This window comes from Buteo buteo, chromosome 12 (genome assembly GCF_964188355.1).
Source record: "Buteo buteo chromosome 12, bButBut1.hap1.1, whole genome shotgun sequence".
NCBI classification, from domain to species: domain Eukaryota; kingdom Metazoa; phylum Chordata; class Aves; order Accipitriformes; family Accipitridae; genus Buteo; species Buteo buteo.
In genome coordinates this window covers 1,254,174-1,275,444 of record NC_134182.1, presented here as the reverse complement: position 1 = coordinate 1,275,444, position 21,271 = coordinate 1,254,174, and the positions used below count along the sequence as shown (strand labels likewise).

At 45.1% G+C, this 21,271-nt stretch overlaps 2 protein-coding genes across 3 annotated transcripts; one reads left to right on the top strand and one right to left on the bottom strand.

Moving 5' to 3' along the window:
- Nucleotides 1-190: 190 nt before the first annotated feature.
- On the top strand, nucleotides 191-20,884 carry POLR1B (RNA polymerase I subunit B). Of its 2 annotated transcripts, none has more exons than XM_075042387.1 (15): nucleotides 191-209; nucleotides 917-1,084; nucleotides 3,057-3,203; nucleotides 4,187-4,319; nucleotides 5,361-5,497; nucleotides 7,405-7,628; nucleotides 9,422-9,593; nucleotides 11,239-11,410; nucleotides 12,218-12,499; nucleotides 13,104-13,237; nucleotides 13,673-13,843; nucleotides 14,472-14,628; nucleotides 15,935-16,131; nucleotides 16,534-16,787; nucleotides 19,006-20,884. In XM_075042387.1, exons 3-15 carry the CDS (start codon nucleotides 3,084-3,086, stop codon nucleotides 19,886-19,888), a joined length of 3,036 nt encoding a protein of 1,011 aa, XP_074898488.1. In that variant the 5' UTR covers nucleotides 191-209; nucleotides 917-1,084; nucleotides 3,057-3,083; the 3' UTR covers nucleotides 19,889-20,884. The 2 variants fall into 2 exon arrangements, with proteins under 2 accessions (XP_074898488.1, XP_074898487.1); XM_075042386.1 differs by lacking the exon at nucleotides 191-209 and adding an exon at nucleotides 644-824.
- PEX39 (peroxisomal biogenesis factor 39) lies at nucleotides 20,075-21,149 on the bottom strand. The gene is given in 3 exon segments (XM_075042388.1): nucleotides 20,075-20,213; nucleotides 20,954-21,113; nucleotides 21,116-21,149. Coding segments are annotated over 3 exon segments (273 nt in total). The 3' UTR covers nucleotides 20,075-20,134.
- Nucleotides 21,150-21,271: the final 122 nt, after the last annotated feature.

The following is a 21,271-nucleotide window of genomic DNA, read 5'->3' as shown; positions in this document are numbered from 1 at the left end:
TGCGTGACGGGACACGGGTTTCCTCACCTCAGGGCGACAAATGCGAGAGGGCGGCGCGGCGTGAGGGGGGTGCGTGACGGGACACGGGTTTCCTCACCTCAGGGCGACAAATGCGAGAGGGCGGCGCGGCGTGAGGGGGGTGCGTGACGGGACACGGGTTTCCTCACCTCAGGGCGACAAATGCGAGAGGGCAGCGCGGCGTGAGGGGGGTGCGTGACGGGACACGGGTTTCCTCGCCTCAGGGCGACAAATGCGAGAGGGCGGCGCGGCGTGAGGGGGGTGCGTGACGGGACACGGGTTTCCTCGCCTCAGGGCGACAAATGCGAGAGGGCGGCGCGGCGTGAGGGGGGTGCGTGACGGGACACGGGTTTCCTCACCTCAGGGCGACAAATGCGAGAGGGCGGTGCGGCGTGAGGGGGGTGCGTGACGGGACACGGGTGGGGGTGGCTGTGGGGCACTGGGTGAGGGGTGGGACGCGGCTGGGGATGGCTGTGAGGTGGGGGGGAGGTAGAACGACGACATGGCCGGGGCTGGCTGTGGGGAGCCGCTCCCTGAGGCGAGGAAGCGGCGGCAGTGCGCAGGCGCGCTGCCCGCAGGCGGGAGGTGGGAGCCGCCGCCGCCGCCGCCGCCTCCGCCCGTTTACCCGTGAGGCGGCGCGAGGCGTTGGCGGCGGCGTGGAGAGCGGCATGGCGGGGAGCGGTGGGGATCCTCACAGGCTGCGGCCGCGGCCTCCGGGACGTAGCGGGGCTCGTCGGGACCTACCCGGTGCCCACATCGAGTCTTTCAACTACGCCGTCAGCGAGGGGGTCTACCGCGCCGTGCAGGTTTGGGGGGTGAATGCTGGGGGGGGGGGGTGGGGAGCGGGGCCGGGCCCTCCCGGTGGGCTCCCGCCGCCCTTCACCCGGTACCGTTGCAGGATCTGTCCCCGCTGGAGTTCGCGCTGAAGGACAGCCGGGTGTTGCTGGTGGTGGCGGGGGTGTCCATCTCTCCCCCCGCCGTGCCGGTAGGGACGGTCTGTCAGGAGAGGAGAGTGTTCCCCGCCGAGTGCCGCGGCCTCCGCAGCACCTACCGCGGCAGGATCACCGTAAGTGGCCGGTTTCTGACGGGGGGGTGGGGACGGGCCCTCCCCGCCACGCCACTCCCGTGGGGAGCAAAGGCAGCTTGAGTGCTTCAGGCGTTTCTGCGTGCTTTAGTTCAAGACCCCTTCCCAATTTCACCTGCCTGGGGTTGGGGAGGTGGGATTTCCAGGAGCTCTGTCCCGCGTGGAGTCTCGGGTGTTGGAGAAGTAGGAGCTCGCTGCGCAAGCTTCCCTTCAAACCCAGCTTGAAACAGGCCCCATCTCTGCCACCCTTCTTTTCCACGGGACCCTAGCTGTGTTCTTTACTCAGCTGTCACGTTTGCCTTGCGGAAGGAGACCCGTGTCATCCCAGAGAGCGTGACAATCCAAATCTTATTTCTGCCGGAATCCAGTTTCAAAAGCAGCGTTGCTCCCATATGCAAGTCCAGAGTTATAAATCCCTCTTGTTCGCATCACGTGTTGATTGTTTCTCTGAATTGCTCCAAAATTTGCCTGGAGAAGAAGCAACATCCCCAGCAAATATTGTCCTTTGCGCCGTGAAAGGATTGCACTGCCATTGCTGTTTTCTATTAAAATTGTGTAATTGTATCTGAGCTGTTCATGTGCATGAGGCACCCGGTGCAAGGGAATGATTGCTTGCAGTTTCAGCTTTTTTTTTTTCTCCAAAGCATTACAACTAACAGTGATAAAAGCAACTGTAAGTGCAGTACCTTACCTGAACATGAAAGTGGGGCAGTTGCAAATTGTTCATGGCCGCTTTCCCAGCGGCTCTTAGATTTTCCTGAGCTAGAGATGCTTTTATTTTTCATACTTGAATTATTTCCCATCCTTTTTCCAATGTTTGTTTCTTCGATTAGTTTTTTGAACCCGTGTAAATGTTTGGAACAGTTGGAACAAAACGTTTTGCTGGGTCTTGTGTGAAAAGGTATTGCCCTGTGCTAGGACAGGTTGGTTGGTCTCTCCCGCTCCCTGCCCTTGCACAGCAGGAAGCAGCGTGTAATCATTCCCTGTTTTCACCATGCTGCCTTCAACCACATATCCCTCCCTCAGATTATTCCTGCAGTTCTCACTTCACCTAAGTGAGAAATAAGCCCTGATCTGCTGAGCAGCTACTCATAGGGGAGCCACTTTATACCTTTAGCCATAGGTTGAGCTGGAGACCAGAACTGTGCAGAGGTCTCGGTATAAGGCTGCACCATGGGTTTAGAGGGGCACAGTAATGTTTCCCTTCCCTTCCACAGTAATTCCTAAGACTCGATTTACTCTTTAATCTCTTGCCAGGTGTTGAACCAATGTTTTTGTATTGCAGTGCTGTTGTTTCTTTCCTGCATGGCAGCAGCTCTTTTAAAGCCTGTTGTTCTGCATATCAAGTTAGGATTGTTGGCTCCCACAGTGCATTTTATCACCTTGTTTCATACAGTCAAGGGTCCTTCTGGAGACCCACTGCCAGATCTTACTACTATAAATAAAGCATTTTCTTTCACACTTTTCTTTCTTTCTTTTCAGATCACTCATGAACTAGTTAGGTGACCAAGTCTTAGGAAGGGCCTCTGCAGGCTTGTAGCATGGATGCCCTTTCACTAAGCAGTGTCTGTTTTCTTCTACTTTTCTTTTAACTATTTGTCAACTTCTGAGGTTTCCTTTCATAACCTGTGGCTGCCTTTTTTATTTAGGCTGCTCTGTTGAAGGGCCTGGAAGGCAAAGTAGACTGTATCAACTTTGTTCACTCTACTAGCAGCTTCTTTACTTAGTTCTAGACTTGTATGATTGTTCTTCTGTAAATCCATGTTGACTGTTTTCTGTGGAGTAATCTTTATGCATGTATCTACTAGTTCTGCTTTTTATTATCATCGTTACCATTTTACAGTGATAGCATTTTGTTGAACAGAATGTGATTATATTAAATGTACAGTTAATATAGCAGGAAAGATTAAAAGGGCAACTTAATTTGCTCTCTATTTGCGTTGTGTCGTTTTAGGCTGACATCAGCTGGTCAGTGAATGACATGCCACAAGGGACTATTAAACAGCCCCTGGGGTATATTCCAATCATGGTGAAGTCCAAATTGTGCAACCTCTATAATCTTTCTCCACAAGAGCTCATACAGCACCATGAAGAGGAAGAGGTAACGGGGATTTTGTGGGTCAGGAAAATATGCGTTTTACATGAGCCAGCTTCTCTTTACAGAATTTGAGCGTTTATATTTTATTTCAAGTTTGACTTGTTATTTTCTCTGAATGTACCCTAATTATGGCATCTTGAAAATACGGCATCTTGAAAAATTTGCAGTCAGAACTGTCTTTGAATACAGGGACCTGTTTGGTGGTGCTACCTACAGTTCCACTATAAGACTTCTCAACTGCTAACCAGCAGCTGAGGCTATGTAGCTGTGAGTAGGCCTCTGTGGAGGCAAAGATTTGGAGAACAGGCATTGAAATACACATTTTCATTCTTGGTTGTTTTCTGCAGCTTTTTCCTCATCTCCCCAGTAGCGTGTCAGCTGTGGGGAATTGAATACAGAATTATTTACTGCTGTATTTTTTTGCTCACAAAAAGAGTGAGCAAACTATGAAAGAAAATTTATAATGGCGTACTATTGCTGCCCCCCTGGTATGCCGCTTGTACCTTCATTCATAGTATTACTTGCTACTGAAATGTTTTTTGTCTAATGGCATGCTGTTAGGGGAGCTATAAATTTATCACTGTTAAGCTTGTATGTGACCAGAAAGAGATTTTCTGCACTGAAGATCCCTCTGGTTTATAAACTCAGAATGAGAACTTCAGAGCATTTATTAAAAAAATAGTTCATGTCAGCTCTTCAAAGCTGTTCAGTTGACCACACAGGTTTTTTTGCATTTTTTTCTTTCTTCCTTTAAATTGTGGAACAAGCATCCCTTTCCTTGCACTGTATGCTACATTTAGACTTAATAGTCAATGGCAAGGAGAGCAGCCTTTCCAAATGCAGTGCTGAAACGTGTGTCTTGCTATGTGTTTCATAGTTGAAACATTAAATGTTTGTTAACATATAATAACAGGCGCTTTTATCTTTTACTTAAAATGTTGGGTTATGAATTTCTAAGCACATTAAAATTATTTTTCTTCTGCCAGGAAATGGGAGGCTACTTTATAATTAATGGCTTAGAAAAAGTCATTAGGATGCTGATTATGCCCAGGCGAAATTTCCCTCTTGCAATGACAAGACACAAATGGAAAAACAGAGGCCCTGGTTTCACAGAGTACGGTAAGCTGAACAGTTTCCTGTAGCATCCTGCTAGTAACTACTTTGAGGACAAACGGAATGACCATCTGTAGCTGACTTTTGGTAGTTTGTTTTGGTGTAGCTCTTGTAAAAAATATAAACATTATACTACATACAAAAATAAAGGGTCAACACCACCATAACGATATAAGCCTGAGGCAGGTGCTGGCCTTGTGGCAGCTGTCTGAGCCACCCATGCTGAGTGAAGCAATTGTATTCTAGGCCTTGGCAGTATGTGTAACCTTATGTTATGTGGAAGGTGTAATTAAAACCCTACCTTCAGTAGAGGTCAGTGTAAACTGCTGAACATGTTTCATTGAATTTGTTTATCCATACTTTGAGATGGCAAATGTAATTTACATGAAGCAGATTAACTAGATTCTTGGCTATCCCATACCTTTGTCATGTATACTCAGTAAAATGTGTTTACAATTTAATTAAACCAGAAAAGTTTCAGTTTTAAACTCGGGTGTTACCAGCTGCTGATTTGACTGGACCATGGCGCTTGAGCATCCACTGTAATTCCACATTAGTTAATTTTGAGGCAGTGCCTGTTTAAACAGTCCCATTTGTTTTATTTTTCTTTGTCGTGCAGTGGATGGCATGGGACAGGACAGGAAACTGCTGCAGCAGTACCACCCAAACACAGAGATGTGAAAACTTGACCCAGAGTGCAATTAGGAGGAGTACTTGTGTGTTGCTGTATCTCACAGCCTAAGGTTACAGACAGAATAGTTGAGGCTTTGGGCTTTCCTTTTCTTAAAATCTGTACGCATCTTCCGAGCCTCTCAGCAAGTGTGTTGGCTGTCCTGAGACATTTGTCCACTAAGAACTGAATTGAGCTGGTGTATTTATTTGAAATGGGAGACTGATGCTGGAACTAGTGATCTGCCTCGTGTTCTCAGCGAGGAAGTACTGGTTTCTCTCATGAATTGTCTCATACCTGCTCGAACATGTCACAGCAATGCAGCCAGTTGGTTTTGTACAGCTCATGTTGGTCTTTGCTTGTGTTAATTTTTGCAGGAGTAGTGATGCACTGTGTTAAGGATGAGCACACTGCAATAAATATGAACCTTCACTACTTGGAAAATGGTTGTGTCATGGTGAATTTCATTTTCCAGAAAGAGTTGTTCTTCCTTCCCTTGGGATTTGCTCTGAAGGTAAACAACTAATGCTCGTGCTGAATAAATACAGAAGTTTTGCTAAGCATTTTTATTCAAGTAGTGAGAAGAAGCTAATTCCGTATTAAGTATTTTCAGTCATCCTTCTTATGCTGGCTGAAGAGCTATAGTCCAAACAGAGCCTCTGCATGTAATGTAACACTTGGCTGCAGCAGAGGAAGTGTGTGCAGGGTCAAGAGAGGAGGGAAGAGTTATGCAAGGATTTCATGGCTTTTTGCTCATGAATGCTCTGGATGAATAGCTCTTGGAAGGTGTAAGAGTTTGACACCTAATGTGAAAGATCTCGGGAATCTTTTTTTAAAACAGAATGACAGCTGAGTGTTCAGTGAGTGAAGAACATTAATCATTAAAGTCCAGTTGTCCTATCTAAAAGTAAATCAGTGAACTGGCTTTTTTTTTTTAAGGAGAAAAATAAAATGCTGTTTCTGGTTGCAACTGGAAGCAGTGAAGATCTGGAAGGATCTATCTGAGCACGTTTGATGGATGTAAACTGTTCTTTGGATAGCAGGCAAAAGTTTTACTAGACCCAAGACTTTTTTAAAATTCTCTAAGAGCATGCTTTCTCTAGTAGCAAAGCCAGAGTACTTCAGCCGCATATTTTACCTACACCAGCTAAGTGTTGGAGCAAATCAGAGACCTGTGGCATTACATGATGGAAGCATCATGTAAATCAGCCTCAGTGAATTTGTATCTTCTTTCAACCTGCTATATTCACATTGCTGTTGCACAATACATTTCACTTTTTCTTCAATGCTTTTCTTCAACTTTTGTTTCAACAAAAGTAGTTACCAGAAGTAGTGGATTACCTGTTGTTTTAATATGCAAAGAAATTGTACTGACTTTGACTTTCTGGTAGCTCGTGAGATCTCAGGATAAGCAGCTCAGTGTTGTCTGAAGTTCGAATTCTTCCGTAACTAGTCACTATGGGTTTGCACACACCCCCCTGCATCAATCAAGCTCAGTTCTGTACTGGTTTCCTGTGGTCCGTCCAGGTCGGTCCCACTGTGGCAGACTGCTGCTACTGCATCCCCACTCCACTTCTCTTCTGGCTGTAATTGTAGTTTCTTCTTGTGTGTAGCCATCCCAGTGCTCTCCCGTGTTGGACAAGAGGCACCATGTGCTGGACAAGAGGCAGCAGGTGCTCTGGCTGCTTCCAAATTCTATATATCGTGTTAACCAAGCAGCAGAACTGAGCTTACATCGCCCCCTTTCATAAAGAAATCTGCCTTAGTGTCTTTTTTATGCAGCCTTCAATTTTTCCTGAACTTTTTGAAGCCTACTTAAACGTGATGAACAAATAATTTACTTAAAGATGAGGCACATTTGTCAGTAAATACGGAAGTCATTGGTGGACAACATACTTGCTTAACCCTGACGTAAAGAAGTGACTAGGAAACCATTATAACAGCAAGAGCTAAGAACGTTGGATTTAAGTGTGAGCTTTAGTATATGAAGTGCTGAAACTAAAGTGAATTCTAATAGCCTTCATCAAAAAGCTAAATTGCCTTTTGGTTTGCATGAGAATAAGTAGCAGCTTGAGCCAGTGGTGAATTAAATTCATGTTTCTAAGTGAGCTCATTCTGTAAAGATATTAGTAAATCTTACCTAAACAAGAGAAGCCTGTTAATCTAGAGGGTGCAAGTTTGGTTTTTCCCAAGGGTCTCATTGGATTGGGAGTACTTGTGGTCATCATCAGGGTATGAATATCTCCTGCATTACTCTCTAAGCACCTCAACCTCACAGTATATTTCAGTTTGCATGGTGGAGGGGTATTTTCAGAGGACTGAAAACTTCTGTCAGTGGGGTGCCCTAGTTCTTTTGCTGTATTTTATGGACAGATGTTGCTATGACTTCTTTTTCTGATCTGATACGCTTCTGTCTTTCAGGCATTAGTTAATTTCCCAGACTACCAGATTTTTGAAGAGTTGATCAAAGAAAAGGAAGGTGACACCTTTTATGTGAACTGCATTACTGAGATGATGAGAATGGTAGCAGATGCAGGCTGTTTTACCCAGCAAAACGTCCTCGAATACCTGGGAAAGAGTTTCAGAGTGAAACTTAACCTTCCTGAGTGGTACAGCAACGAACAGGCTGCAGATTTCATTTTGGAGTATGTATGTATGCATGTAAGAGCGTGTGATTCAGTGTAATTGTATTGCAATTATAGGCAGATCTAAGAGTACTCTGCCATATCACATCGCACTTTGTTATGGTTTTCACATGCATTTATAAAATGTTAGCCAGTGGCCAGTTTTGGGGGGGGACTCCAGGATATTATGATAATCTGTATTTGTGGTGTTCAGAAATATGTATTTTAATGGATTGACATACGTATCCCCAAAATGGGAGGGATACGTGGTGTTGTATCAGTTGTTACTTAGCTGTGATTTTCTGATGTTTTTGGTGAAAAACATAAAGATTAAGGCAGAGAAGGTTAAAGCTAGGTCTGTGGCTGCTCAAGGCTCTATTTGTTGAAAAGAAATACTGCAATTTGTGGCGCTTTATCAGTTTCACACAGTTGTTGGCAACTGATGAAAATTACTTTTATCTTTTAAAATGGTAGAAATTAGATGCTTTAAAACCTTGCTTCTTGCGTGGAATAAGTTAGGAAGGAATGGAAGAGCTGGCTTTGAGACTGTCAGTGTGACAGGCATTCAACTAAATTTCTTTCTCTCTTTTTTTTTTTTTTTTTTTTTTTGTAAAGTATGTGTTTGCTCTTTGAGGGGTTTTTTAGCACATGAAAAGGATCATTTGGGATGCCCAGGTCCTTGAGTACTTGTAAATAGGGGGTGGTTGGATGGCTGGAAACACAAAGGCAGCCTGCAAGTGCCTCAGAGGGGCACTTGAAAGTCCATAGACCAGCTGGAAGCACAGAACTTTGTACTGAGAAATGTGAGAGGATAATTTCAATAAAGTTGGAATTATTCTGATTTTCTTATTTCTAAATATTCTAGTGGGCGGTTTCTTTGGGTTTTCTTTTTTCCCTCTGATATGTTCTGTACACCTTATTTGCCTCAGCTGAGGAGATAGAAGAGGAGGAATAGTGAAAACATTAATTGGGATGTACCCTGTATGTAAGAGTGCTGGAACTGTAACTTATCTGGACAGAACCTGCCTTTGGAATTTTGTCTTGCTTTGCAGTGAAGTTGTGAAAGCTTCAGTGTAGGGCAACGTAGAGCAGAAGTGAAAAGCTGAAAAAAAAATCCTTGAGTGCTGGTAGAAGACTATTGCAGTCTTGTCTTGGAGAGCAAATGATCTCAAGTGTCTTGGGAAGCAGTCAAACAACTTTAGTGGGAATTCGGTGGGGCTTTCCTTTTTGCTTGTGATAGTGTTGTTCAGCCCACCGTTTTCCACACATGGGTTGATAGTGCAGATTTGGACTTTCTGTAGCAAGTCACTGATAGTGTTAACAGAAGTATTTCGTGGTTTGCTACTAGTTTCCAGCTCGTATTTGGGGTGGGGTGCATGTGTGTGGATATGTGTGTGTCTGTGTGATTGGTGTCATAGCTACTGTAAAGTTAACACGCAGACCTCATCTGTTGACTGGTCCTGACCCAAATATCTGTTTACGTAAACTGTATACTTAAAAGGACATCTAACATGGGAGTGTGTAAAATCAGTCTTTCGCAAGGTTCACCTTCATCTAATCAACCAGGTATATCCTTAACAAAACTAGCCCCTTAAAAAGACAAGTTGTTAATTTTTCAACTCAATCTCTGGGGGGGGTGTTTATCATTATTATTTCTTGGAATTTTCCCATAATACTAAGGGCAACTGCAAAAGCCTGTGCCTTGTTAGGCTTTTTAGCCAAAAAAATTGGTTTGTGATTATTTAGGGGAAACTTGAAGAACAGCTAGCAAGAAGAGACGGTGTTAGTTGTCTTCCTTCTTTCTCTTCCTCCAGCAAGTGTATCTGCATACACCTGACAAACAGAACTGAAAAGTTTTACCTGCTCTGTATGATGACCCGCAAGCTGTATGCTTTTGCCAAAGGGGAGTGCATGGAGGATAATCCAGACAGTCTGATGAATCAAGAAGTGCTTACCCCAGGACAGCTTTTCCTTATGTTCTTAAAGGTAAGGTCTTAAGGGGTTTAAGCCTGTGAATGTAATGGTCATCTAGCCCAGACCCCACAGTGACCATGGGGACAGGAGAAGTGCAGGAGCCAGGCTGAAGAGCAAGGAGCCTGGATATGCTATGAAAGCTGAGAGCACACTGGATGTAGTGTAACCAGGCAGTGTAGTCAAGGAAGACTTGGCTGTCTCAGTGTAGGGTACTAAATATACTGAAGAAAAGCCTGTACAAAACCTGGAATAAAGAGCTTTGTAGCAAATGAATGTGCCCCATTCAGTGTGGGAGTCTGAGAACAGAGGAATACCGATCCTTCTGGTGTTTGAAGAGGCGTTTGAAACAGCATATTTCTGTTGTAGCAATTGATATGGGAGTGGTAGAGATCTGTCTTGTTGTGGCGTTGCGGCTGTTTCACATGGAAAATGTGCAAGAAGTAACTGCCCCCCACCCCATCTTCCAAAAGTGATGATTTGTGATGTTGTCATTGCTCTCCTGTCTTTAAATTCCTTTACAGATCAGGCAGTTGATAGCATGCTTCTGACTTACATCACCAGTAATAAATTAACTGTGTAAAAATGCAGTTTCCTAATCTATTCCAATTCAATATGAATTCAGTTTATTTCTAGGGATTCCTCATTTTTAGGATGCCAGAGGAAAGTATTCCTGTTCAGAATCTTGACTCTCCCATGAAAATCACTGTGCAATAGTAGTTCCCATCCTCAAGTAAAGATATTTCCCCGAGTTATGAGATAACTTTTTTTTTTTTAACCTTTCTTTTCCATTTTAGCCAAAATTTTCTTTAACATTGCTTTGTTGAAAGACTACTAAAACCTCTCTGCTACTTGGGTGGTTTCAGTGAGTTTAGAAATAAAATAAAATGTGAGTTCTGTGAAGCATTTTAGTGCTATATGGAACTGCCACCAGGAACCAGAAGAGGTTGCTTTCCTGCCTGGCCCTGTCAGATCAGCAGGGGAGTGAGTTAACAGCCCCTTTTTTGAATGCGAAGATGCTAAATAGACTAGAGCATACAGTAAACGCAGTGTGGCTGCATACAGTGGATTTTTACTAAGAGTTCAAAGCGTTGTTGGGTATCTTATGTCCTTTTCCCTGTTTTTATGTAGTATCTAAGATCACAGCACGGATAAAATTACTGTTAAAATTAAAATCCAGTCCACTATCTCAGATTGTCTCAGCAACATTTAAATACTGTGTGTCCATAGCCTTCAAGTTTTGGTATCTAAACTTACTTCGTAATGTTGTTTTACTTTGTCACTGTATTTAGCAGGCTAATCAGTGGAGTTATTCTTGTGGTCAGGTTATAGGTACAGTTTCTGCTTTGGGTTTTGTTTGTTCTTTATGAAATTCTGTTACTGTATTTCGTTTGCCAGACTTGCCACTGGTCTGGGTGGAAGTGATTACCAGGATGCGGATGGGTATTTTCCTTGCAGGTCTGTGTTGGCGTGATACCATCAGCGTTTTGATAAAATGAAGTCCATGTGGGAAATATGGCTGGAAAATTGTCAGTTCACTAAAAGTTGTCCATCCTGCTGATTTCGGAGGATTTCTGTAGCACATGCAACTGATGCAAAGTTCTAATTTGAGCCTTTATTTTCCTGTTTTAAATTTAAATCTCTCGCTTTTAAACCATAGGAGAGGCTTGAAAGCTGGTTGCAATCTGTTAAGTTCGTTTTGGAGAAAAGAACAGAAAAGGCAGGTATCAGCATAAATGAAGACAGCTTGGTGAAGGCATTCGGCCTGGCAACAGACCTTACCAAGCCATTTGAATATCTTCTTGCAACTGGTAACCTGCGATCTAAAACTGGTAAGCCTTCAGGTTTAAGAAGCCTTTTATTTTTTCCTGCTAAACAGAATGAGAAGCAACTTAAAACTGACCTCTTAACTGAAAACAATTGCTTGTATGCAGACGTTGTACACTGTAACTGAATTAAAGTGGTTTGAGGAAGGGGATGGTTGAGGAAAAAGGCAAGATTTCTCCTCAAGCATAGACTTTATGCATGGTATAAAACAGGTTAATTATTAAAGCAAAGCCTCTACACAGATAAATAGTTGAAACTAAATTTAACATTGTCCAAAACAGCAACCGTGTTTTGGTTTGTTTTCCCAAAGGTTGTTATTTCTTAGAACGTGCAATGTAAGACAGAGAAGGGGCATTTGTTTATCAGGACTGCCCCATTGGTCATGTGAGCTTAAATGGAGAGAAACTGCTTCGCTAACGTATATTTCAGATTTACCTGGTGCTTCCCTGAAGTGTCTAGTGTTATGATGTTGTAATGGAATGCCCACTAGAAAATGAAATGAGATTAGAAGGCCCCAGAATTTCAGTAAAAAGTACCAGCTGCAAATCCCCAAGTCACTTCACTGGACTTTCATGTGTTTCTAAAAGGAGCTGGGTTTTAAGCAATAGCTTGGAATTTAAAGTCTCTAGGCCTCTTACAGTTCACTGACTTGCCTGTGCACAGGCAACAGCACATGTGCCTTCTGTTGTTGGGATCCTGTGTGAGCATCTTTAGGGCTTGTCAGTGAAAAATAAGAAACTGCCTTGTAACATCATACTTTATTTGTTGAAGCTGGATGATGTCCTGACATAAATCTCAATTTTGTTCCCAAGGCCTGGGCATGTTACAGGACAGCGGTCTGTGTGTGGTGGGAGACAAGCTGAATTTCATTCGCTACCTTTCCCACTTCCGCTGCATACACAGAGGGGCAGCATTTTCCCAGATGAGAACTACAACTGTCCGCAAGCTGCTGCCAGAATCCTGGGGGTTCCTGTGCCCTGTGGACACCCCAGATGGAGAACCCTGCGGTCTGATGAACCACATGACGGCTGTGTGTGAAATAGTGACAGAGATGGTGCCCGTGACAGACATTCCACCTTTGTTGTGTTCCCTAGGTATGTTTTATTGTCTTGATCATTTAATGAAGCAGTCTTCCTTTTTACCTTTCTGCTCTGCAAACCCGTATCTGGGAAAGGTTCTCCAGATACCATCACTGTACACTGTTAACTTGAGAAGGTGAAATCAAGTTAAACCTGTACTACTGTGCTTCTGCTTAGTGGTAAGTAGCACATTGCTTATACAGGCGTGTCAGCCTTTTGGAGAGTGTGAAGTTCAATGTAAATGTCTCTTAGCTGTGTGCTGTAGAGTGAAGAAGTTCACTTAAGCAAAAGGGATTGCACAGTACATGCTCTAAGAAATTGGACCAAGCGGTGACTTTCTTATCCTGCTGGTGACTTGAATTAAACTGCAGCTGACTTGTTTATTACCACAATAATGGGGATCCTTATTTCAATCAGAAAAAAGGGGAAGGAGAATGGCAATCTTAGTTGTGCATGTTTTGTATTTTCCATTAAGCAATCTACAGCTTTGCGCTGTAGGTCTGAATTTTTTGATGTCTCGGAAAGGTTTTTGGTGTGGATTGAGGCTTCCTGCAGAAACAACTTCTGTGTTTTGTTTGGTTTTTTGGCTGTTCCTTCTACCAACCCCCTCTTCTCACAGGTGTCACCCCCATTGATGCGACTCCAAGCAAGCCTTACGCAGAGTGTTACAGAGTTGTGTTGGACGGCTCTGTGGTGGGCTGGGTAGAGCAGGAGCTGGCTCCTGAGATTGCAGAAACCCTCCGCCGTTTTAAGGTTGTCTTGTTTAAAATGTTTCTTAGCTACACATCCTCAATATGCGGTGGTAAAAAAAATAGGCATGTTTGGAACTTTTTTAAACTTCCATTTGTTTTATTTTTTAAATCTAACCCAGTAAGTTATCTTTGGCTGTATGTTAGTATTGGAGTGGGCTTTTCTGTTCTTCTTGTTTATATCCATATGTTTGGTCTGTTGGTTTATGAAGTTGTCATTTTTAGAAGAACTTCTTTTCTTGAAAAGGGCAAGATAGACATACTTTGTCCTTTTCTTGGTGCAGATTTTTCTAGAAGTATTTTTAAAATCTTTTCTCCACCATTTTATATTAGTAACTACACCTGTGGTTGGCATTTTCATTGTGTAGCCTGTTGGTTGCAGCTTAACTAAACCACTGTCGGTTTGTGTTTCTAAGTTGGCATTTCTTTGCACAAACAGATAACGCAAGAGAAGAGATTTCCTGCACGGGCAGAAGTGGTCCTTATCCCAATGACGGGAAAACCCAGTCTGTATCCTGGGTTGTTCATTTTTACTACCCCTTGCCGGATGGTGCGGCCTGTCAGAAACCTGTTCTATGGAAGGAATGAATGGATTGGTACTCTGGAACAGGTGGGGTTTGCATATTTCCTTTATAAAGTGCTGACTATTGCAGAGGTACCCAGCATCAGAAACAAGGTTTTGGAAAATACTCGTGAAAGGAGCTGAGGATGTGATACAGGGAGCTTGTGTTGAAGAGCTAGAATAGGTGGCAAAAGGGTTTTCTCACCTCCTGCTAACTGGTTTTTGGTAAATGTCTTAGGTGGACTGTAGGGGTCTTTTTGAGATACTGAAATCTGCTCTCAGTGTTAACTTAGTGAAGCTTCTGAAACAAAGGATTGCTGTTGTGTGTGTACTATCTCATCTTGTGTTACATCATGTTCTCCAAATTGCCCATGGGCAGCCAAGCAGTGGATTGCCGGTGAACTTGCCTATTTGGAAGTACTAAAATGGGACACAGCAAGGAGGACGTGTTACTGGAGTTTTTTATTTCCAGACTTGCTTTCCTTGCAGTTGGTCTGTGATTCTGATAGGTAGTTTAACAGCTGTCTGTTTTTCTTGCCTGTTAATACACTAAGGTGCAGACAACAACCACAGCTAAAACCGAAATGGATAAAAAGACATCGGAGGCAGCTTTGTTTTGCTTCCTTCCCTTTAAAAGAAGGAACCAAATGAGTGTTGTCCGATTTGATGTTTGCAGATCTTCATGAACGTGGCCTCGCTGGAGTCTGAGGTGGTGCCTGGAATGACCACTCACCAGGAGCTCTTCCCTCACAGCATTCTGAGCGTGGTGGCCAACCTCATCCCCTTCTCTGACCACAACCAAAGTCCACGGAACATGTACCAGTGCCAGATGGGTAAGTGCTGTAGTACCTAATGCTGCAAGTCCTTGGGCAAGGGAGAGGGGGGAAAAAAATCTCTCGCATGTTTATTCCAGTGTGTCTTCCTGCATTCCCAAATAAGAGCTCTTCCCAGTCATTGTTTCAACATTGAGGTTGATTAACAGCCAGTTTTTTCATGGCAAAATAAATGAAGTCAAGCTTGTCATCCTGGCTGCCTTCCAGTGGGCAATTCTAGGTTGTTGCACTCACGTTGCCTTCCTTAAGCCTTTAGTAAGTTTTATTTGTTTTTTTTTTTTTTTCCCTTCATTTGATGTTGTTGATCATACAGACAAGTGAAGGGCACCGTACCAGCTGTTTGGTGGTGTTAGTGTGTTACAACTGTGCTGCCAACAGTCCTCTCATCCCCACAACCGACAGGTTAACCTACTTCTGACTGCCAGCTACAGTAGATGCTCTGCAGTAGTTAGTGTGAGGTTTCCTTGCCACCTGTTTTAGTGAGCGACTGCTGTCTTGACACTGCAGCTGTTGAGAGGACACTTGCTAGGCATCTGTTGCAAAAGAATAATACAGCACTGTGGCAACAGGGTGGGGTTTTTTTCTGACAGCTATTTGACAAAGATTTAAATTGATTTATTAGGTTGTGTGAAAGAAGTTGATATAGGGTATGTAGTAGGGTTTCAGTCAGCTTAGGTGCAAGTGATGTGCAAGAAGCTTATTAAAAAAAAAAAGGCAGGCTAAGAGAAAGTGTGTGGGTAGGGACTTCAAGAGAGCAGGTCTCGTTACCTCGATAGCATTGCTAGCATATTACATTTCTAACCATATTATCAGAAAGATGTCCTTAAAATGCTACCACTTTTTCATACTTTTCTGAAAGTACCACTGCGACTATGTTCAAGACTTGTTTTCCTTGCCAATATATTTATACTGCAGAAGCAAATGCTTTTTGGCCTGGAAATATGCAAGGTGTGCCTCACTATGGGAAACTGGGGAGAGGAAAACAAAAAACAACAAAACAAAAAAACCCAAACAAAACCAAAAAAACACTGCAGCAACCTTATTGGAGATTTTTAAATTACAGAAAAGACAGAAAATTACAAATAGTCCTTATGAAATACTATGAAAGGAGTTGAGTTTTGTGGTTCATAGAAACTTTTATAGCTGTACTTGGGGCAACTATTAAATGCCAAGGGTTTTTAGATTGATAATCCCTCTAAATTGGAAGTAGTTCCAGCTTTCTTTGTAACAAGATACATGGAGGACGAAATATAGATTAACTTTGAATTGATCCTGAATAAATCGAACTTGCTTGCTTTCTTTATAGGAAAACAAACCATGGGGTTTCCAGTTTATAACTACAAGGACCGCTCAGATAACAAATTGTACCACCTTCACACTCCTCAGAGCCCTCTGGTGCGGCCCAGCATGTATGACTATTACGGTATGGACAGCTACCCGGTCGGCACCAATTCAGTTGTGGCTGTCATCTCCTACAGCGGCTATGACATGGAAGATGCAATGGTAAGCCACCAAAAGGAGAAATCCTGCTGTCCTGTAAAGGAATTTGACGTGGCGGACTGGGAAGAAGGGTGGTCCCTAGCTGAGAAAAGCCCGTTTTCTCCTTCTGCTGATCCACAGACTCTGTTAGGGCAGATATAGGAGCACAGTGGTTAAGCGTTGTTACCACAGGTAATGTTGGAGGTACTAAGAGTAGAGTGGAGCTCCCTTCTGCAAGGCAGTGGGCTTCCAGCATTGAAAAATACTGGGGTTACAGGAGGTTTGGGCTTTTTGGAATGGTGACTTGCTGGGAGGCTTTGTTTAGGAAGGCAGTGTTAAAAAGGTAAGTATCAGCTCGGAATGGAAATGCTTTCTTTGTTGAAGTTATTAGCAAGTCTTTAATAGGCCTTTGTTTCTTCTTTTTAGATTGTGAACAAATCTTCATGGCAGAGAGGGTTTGCCTATGGAAGCGTTATCAAGATGGAGAGCATTGACCTTTCCCTTAAAGCCAGCAGGGGAGGCGATAATTTAGTCTTCGGCATCAGGCCTGGTGATCCAAACGTGACAGAGAAGTTGGATGCCGACGGACTGCCTTTTGTTGGCTCTATTCTACAGCCTGGGGACCCCTTCTACAGCTTCATGAACCTCAACACAGGGGAAACCTTCACTGTGTACTATCCGTAAGTACAGCTTGTCCCTCCTGCCTCCATACAGCTGGTGGTGAGCAGTCTGAGAGCAGTTGGCCCTCATGAGCTGCAGTATCTTCTCCTCTAAGTGTTACCTTTTCTCCTCATGCGATAGTGTCCATGTCTTGACAGAGAAAACATGTAGGTGACTCCCAAGCATGTATCACAGCTTTTCTCTAAGCCAGTGCATGCTGCAGAGCCTGACTTATCCCAGGAGGAGGATCAGAGGCCAGTAAAAAAAGCGAGCTTGCAGAAATGTTTTGCTGTCTCCCAAGGACTGTTCCTCTGCCCATCCCCCACAGTTATTTTCTGTAGCTTTTTGTTAATTGACTCGCATAAGGTGTTCTGTCTAAAAAAAGCCAAAGAAATGCCAAACAGAAAACCAAAACAAAGTGCCTGGTTGCAGAGACTTGCCAGAAAACCTTGTAAGCAAAGTTGTTACAGGATTAGGGGTTCAAAGAGCATTTTTATTAACATTGCAGCTTCCAAACTGCTAGAATATTAAAATGTGTCAACTACACCCCTCCCTCCCCCAGAATATTTCAGGGGTAAGTTTTTTGTAAGATTTTTGAACTTCAGTTGAAAGAGAGAAGGCTGCGGAAGCTTTCATTAAAATCCTCTTAATTATTTCAGGAAGGGGAAGCAAAAACGTAGACAAAACCTGATAAACTTAAACGCGTCCTGCACTCCCAGTTGTCCATACAACTTCAGGCCTTACCTGTGTCTCTCTACAGCACTGATAGAGTGAGGATAATGCTGTGTAGTTACTGACATTGTGAAGGCAATGTAGTTTGAGAAGCACCTGGGTAACACAGTAACTGGGATTACTGGGAAAGCTATTGTTTATTACTCTGTAACAGGTGGTGCCTTAGCTGCACTGGGGAGACTGCCATGGACTTGTAGAATTAGTCATCCTGTTCATAGAGCAGAGCTAAGAGATTCGGCACGTGGTAGTGGGGATCTGTAAGCTCAATCTTGTCCTTGTGCTTGTGGAGCCCTCTTTGGTTCTCCCACCCCAAATTCCTGCTCCCCGGCTCTCTCATGCTAGCCCAGCCTTAGTTCAGGTTCTTTATCCAGAGACCCTCTGTACCATTCAGCTTTTGTTCATTCTTGGTCCAAATCAGATAATTATTTAGGTTCCTACAGAGAGATGAGGTTCCCAGCTCTCCGTGTTGACTCCTGCCCCCAGTTTGTCCCAGAGACCCAGGGCCCTTAAAGGGAGTTCTCCCTACTGTCCTAACTGCTGCATACGCTGCTAGGTCTTATGTATGGCTTGGAAGAGAGGGAGGACAAAGGCTTTGACTTCAAAAGTTTGAACAAGCTTGGAAGAGGCTTATGAAGCACAGTTGGTTTGTTTGGTTTTGGGTTGTTTTTTTTTTTTTTGGGAGGGGGGGGTGATTGCCTGTACCCTGGTTGCATTTGGACACAGCAAAGTAACAGCTTTGAAACAGAAGCTAAGCTTAGGTACAGACCTTCCGCAAACACTGCATTCATTAGGACTTCAAAGGAGAAAAGAAAAGTAACCTTGTCTTAACATGGGACAAAATGTGTTTTATTCCTTAGCTGTCATCTCCAAAACTAGTGGAGAGTTTGGGCTGAAAGCTGTATAAAAACAGTTAGGCCTGCAGCAGACACCTAGCATGTGGAACATCAGCTGAGGGTTCATCTGGAGAAGTAGTACACCCCTGAACAAAGCACTTGTTGGCAAAGCCCTCTCAGCTCACATTGCGCCTTCTCTTTCTGCTCTGAACCTTCCTCTCTGCTTTGCACGGAACCTGGTTCTTTATTTTGGTATCACACCAAGATGGTGTGAATTTACTGGGGGTAGGGAGAAGGACTGCTGCCTTAACACAAAACAAATGGCACTGGGATGCAGTTTTTCGTATAAAGTGTGATACAGATGAACCAGGTTTAAATGATCTTTATTTTAAATCGTGGGTGGCACATTACCTGAAAGTTGTAGCTGTGCTTCTAGTATTAGAAAAAGCAAGTGAATGGCACTTGGCTGATGCCATTGTATTGCTTCCTTGTCCTAATTCTTACGCAGTCTGATTTCCCTCACTACTGAATAGTACTTTTCAAGCACGGTGTTGTTCCCCAGCTTTCCCAAGGCATTTTATGAGACTTAATGAAGTGGTTTGGGTTTTTTCCTAGCTAAAAATCATTAGCACACCTGACACCTTTGCTGTGATTGTTTTTTCCACCTACACAGGAATAAGGAAGTCGGCATTGTAGACAACGTCAGGTTATGCAGTAATGACCGTGGCACTGGGAAATTCAAGAAGGCTTGCATCACTGTGAGGGTTCCCCGAAATCCAACTGTTGGAGACAAATTTGCCAGCCGTCACGGACAGAAAGGTATCCTGAGCCAGCTCTGGCCAGTTGAGGATATGCCATTCACAGAGGATGGGATGGTTCCAGACATCCTCTTCAACCCTCATGGCTTTCCCTCCCGTATGACCATTGGGATGTTAATCGAGAGCATGGCAGGGAAGTCAGCGGCGCTGCACGGCATCTCCTACGACGCCACTCCCTTCACCTTCACGGAGAAGAATTCCGCTTTGAAATACTTCGGCGAGACTTTAGTGAGCGCAGGTTATAACTACTTTGGGACGGAAAAGATGTACAGTGGCATCAGCGGCCTGGAGCTGGAGGCGGAGATCTTTGTGGGAGTGGTGTACTATCAGCGCCTGCGCCACATGGTCTCGGACAAGTTCCAGGTGAGGACAACGGGGCCCCGAGATGCTGTCACCAACCAGCCCATCAAGGGGAGGAACGTGGAAGGTGGGATTCGCTTCGGCGAGATGGAGCGTGATGCTTTGCTGGCTCACGGCACATCTTTCTTGCTGCAAGACCGCCTGTTCAACTGCTCCGATGGCTCCATAGCCTATGTCTGCACGAGCTGCGGCAGCATGACGTCACCTGTGCTGGAGAAACCACCACACTCCTCCTCCGTGACGAGCAACAGGAGGTACTCCTGCTCTGTCTGCAGCGAAGTGGACGCAATCGAGGTTGTCCCTGTCCCCCATGTCTTCCGTTACTTTGTGGCAGAGCTGGCAGCCATGAACATAAAAACAAAGCTCAACGTGGAGTAGCTCTGTCCTTGGGCACAGTGATGCTGCTGCTGGGAGGGAGGAAGCACGCGTCAGTCCTGCCTTTGCCCCCTGCGGGTTTCAAGCGTTAAGTCAGTTCTCAGGTTCTTCAAACGTTTGCAAGATAAATTTGATGTTTGTACTAAGACGGGGCGGTCGCCAAGCTGTATGGCGAGGAAATATGGCTCTGTTGAAGTTTGTTTATGCTTCCTAAAGGATCACTAGCTATTAAGATGTGGCGTATGGAAATCAAGCGATATCACTGCTCCCTCCAGGCTGCTGGGTTGAGAGCGGTGGGGCTTCTTTATGCTCCGAGCGCTGGCTGCAGCTGTGCAAAGATGAAGAGGTCATAAAACAGCATGAAGCGAATGCTGGGAATGACGGGAAAAAAAAGGATATATTTTGTTTTGTGAAGAAAAGTCCTTGCAAAACGCATGCCTTAATGATGGGTACGTGTTAAAGTGATTGGACACGTTTTGTTTTGCTCTATTTCAATACGTATGCCTTGAAACTCATGAAGAAGGCGCAAAGTTCTACCGCACGAAGCCGCAGCCTCGACCCCAAGAGACCACGGTGGCCGAGCCAGGCCCGTCCCGGGAGCGTTTGGTATCGCTGAGCCCAGCACCTCCCTTGGTACGGCACTGCAGCGGGATTTGGGGTTTTTTTTTTGGTGTGTTTGGCTGAAGAAGGAAAAAAGAAGAAAGCAGAGGGCTTTCCAGCCTGGCCCCGAGCCTGCATCTCATGCTGTTAAAGCGCAGACGCCGTGGGACAGGAGCTGGCCGTGTCCCCGTCGATGTGCGTGAGCCCGGTCCCCCGCAGCCGCTGCCACCCCCGGTGGGTGCCAGTCCCGTTCCCCCCGGTGGGTGCCAGTCCCGTTCCCCCCGGGGCACCGGCCGTGCTCCCGCCTACTCCCCCCCTATCCGTTGCCCCCGGCCGGGCCGGTGCCCCGGGGCGGCAACCATACGCTTCTTGTTAAAAAAGTTATTTTGTACGTTTCTACATCACCTGTCTTCAGAGCCGTGCTGGGGACCGGGGGAGGCGGCGGGGGCGGGGGGGTTGGTTGCTCACCGGGGCCCGGCGGACCCGGGGCGGTTCTCCCAGGGTTTGGTGGGCGGCGGGAGGCGTGAGGCGGTGGGGCTGTCCCCTGTGGGCGAGGCGCGGGGGTGCCGTAGGCCCGGCGGTTCCTGCCCGTTCTGTATCAGCCGCAGCACCTCGGCGAAGGAAGGGGCGGCGGCGGCGGCGGCGGGACCGGGCCCGGCTCCATTGCGCGGGATGGACCGTACCACCGCGGGGGGGGGGGGGAGGTACCATTGTAGGAGAGGGGGGAAGGGATTGTACCACTGCTGCTGGAGGCGGGGGGGAGGCGGGCGGTGCCATTGCAGGGGA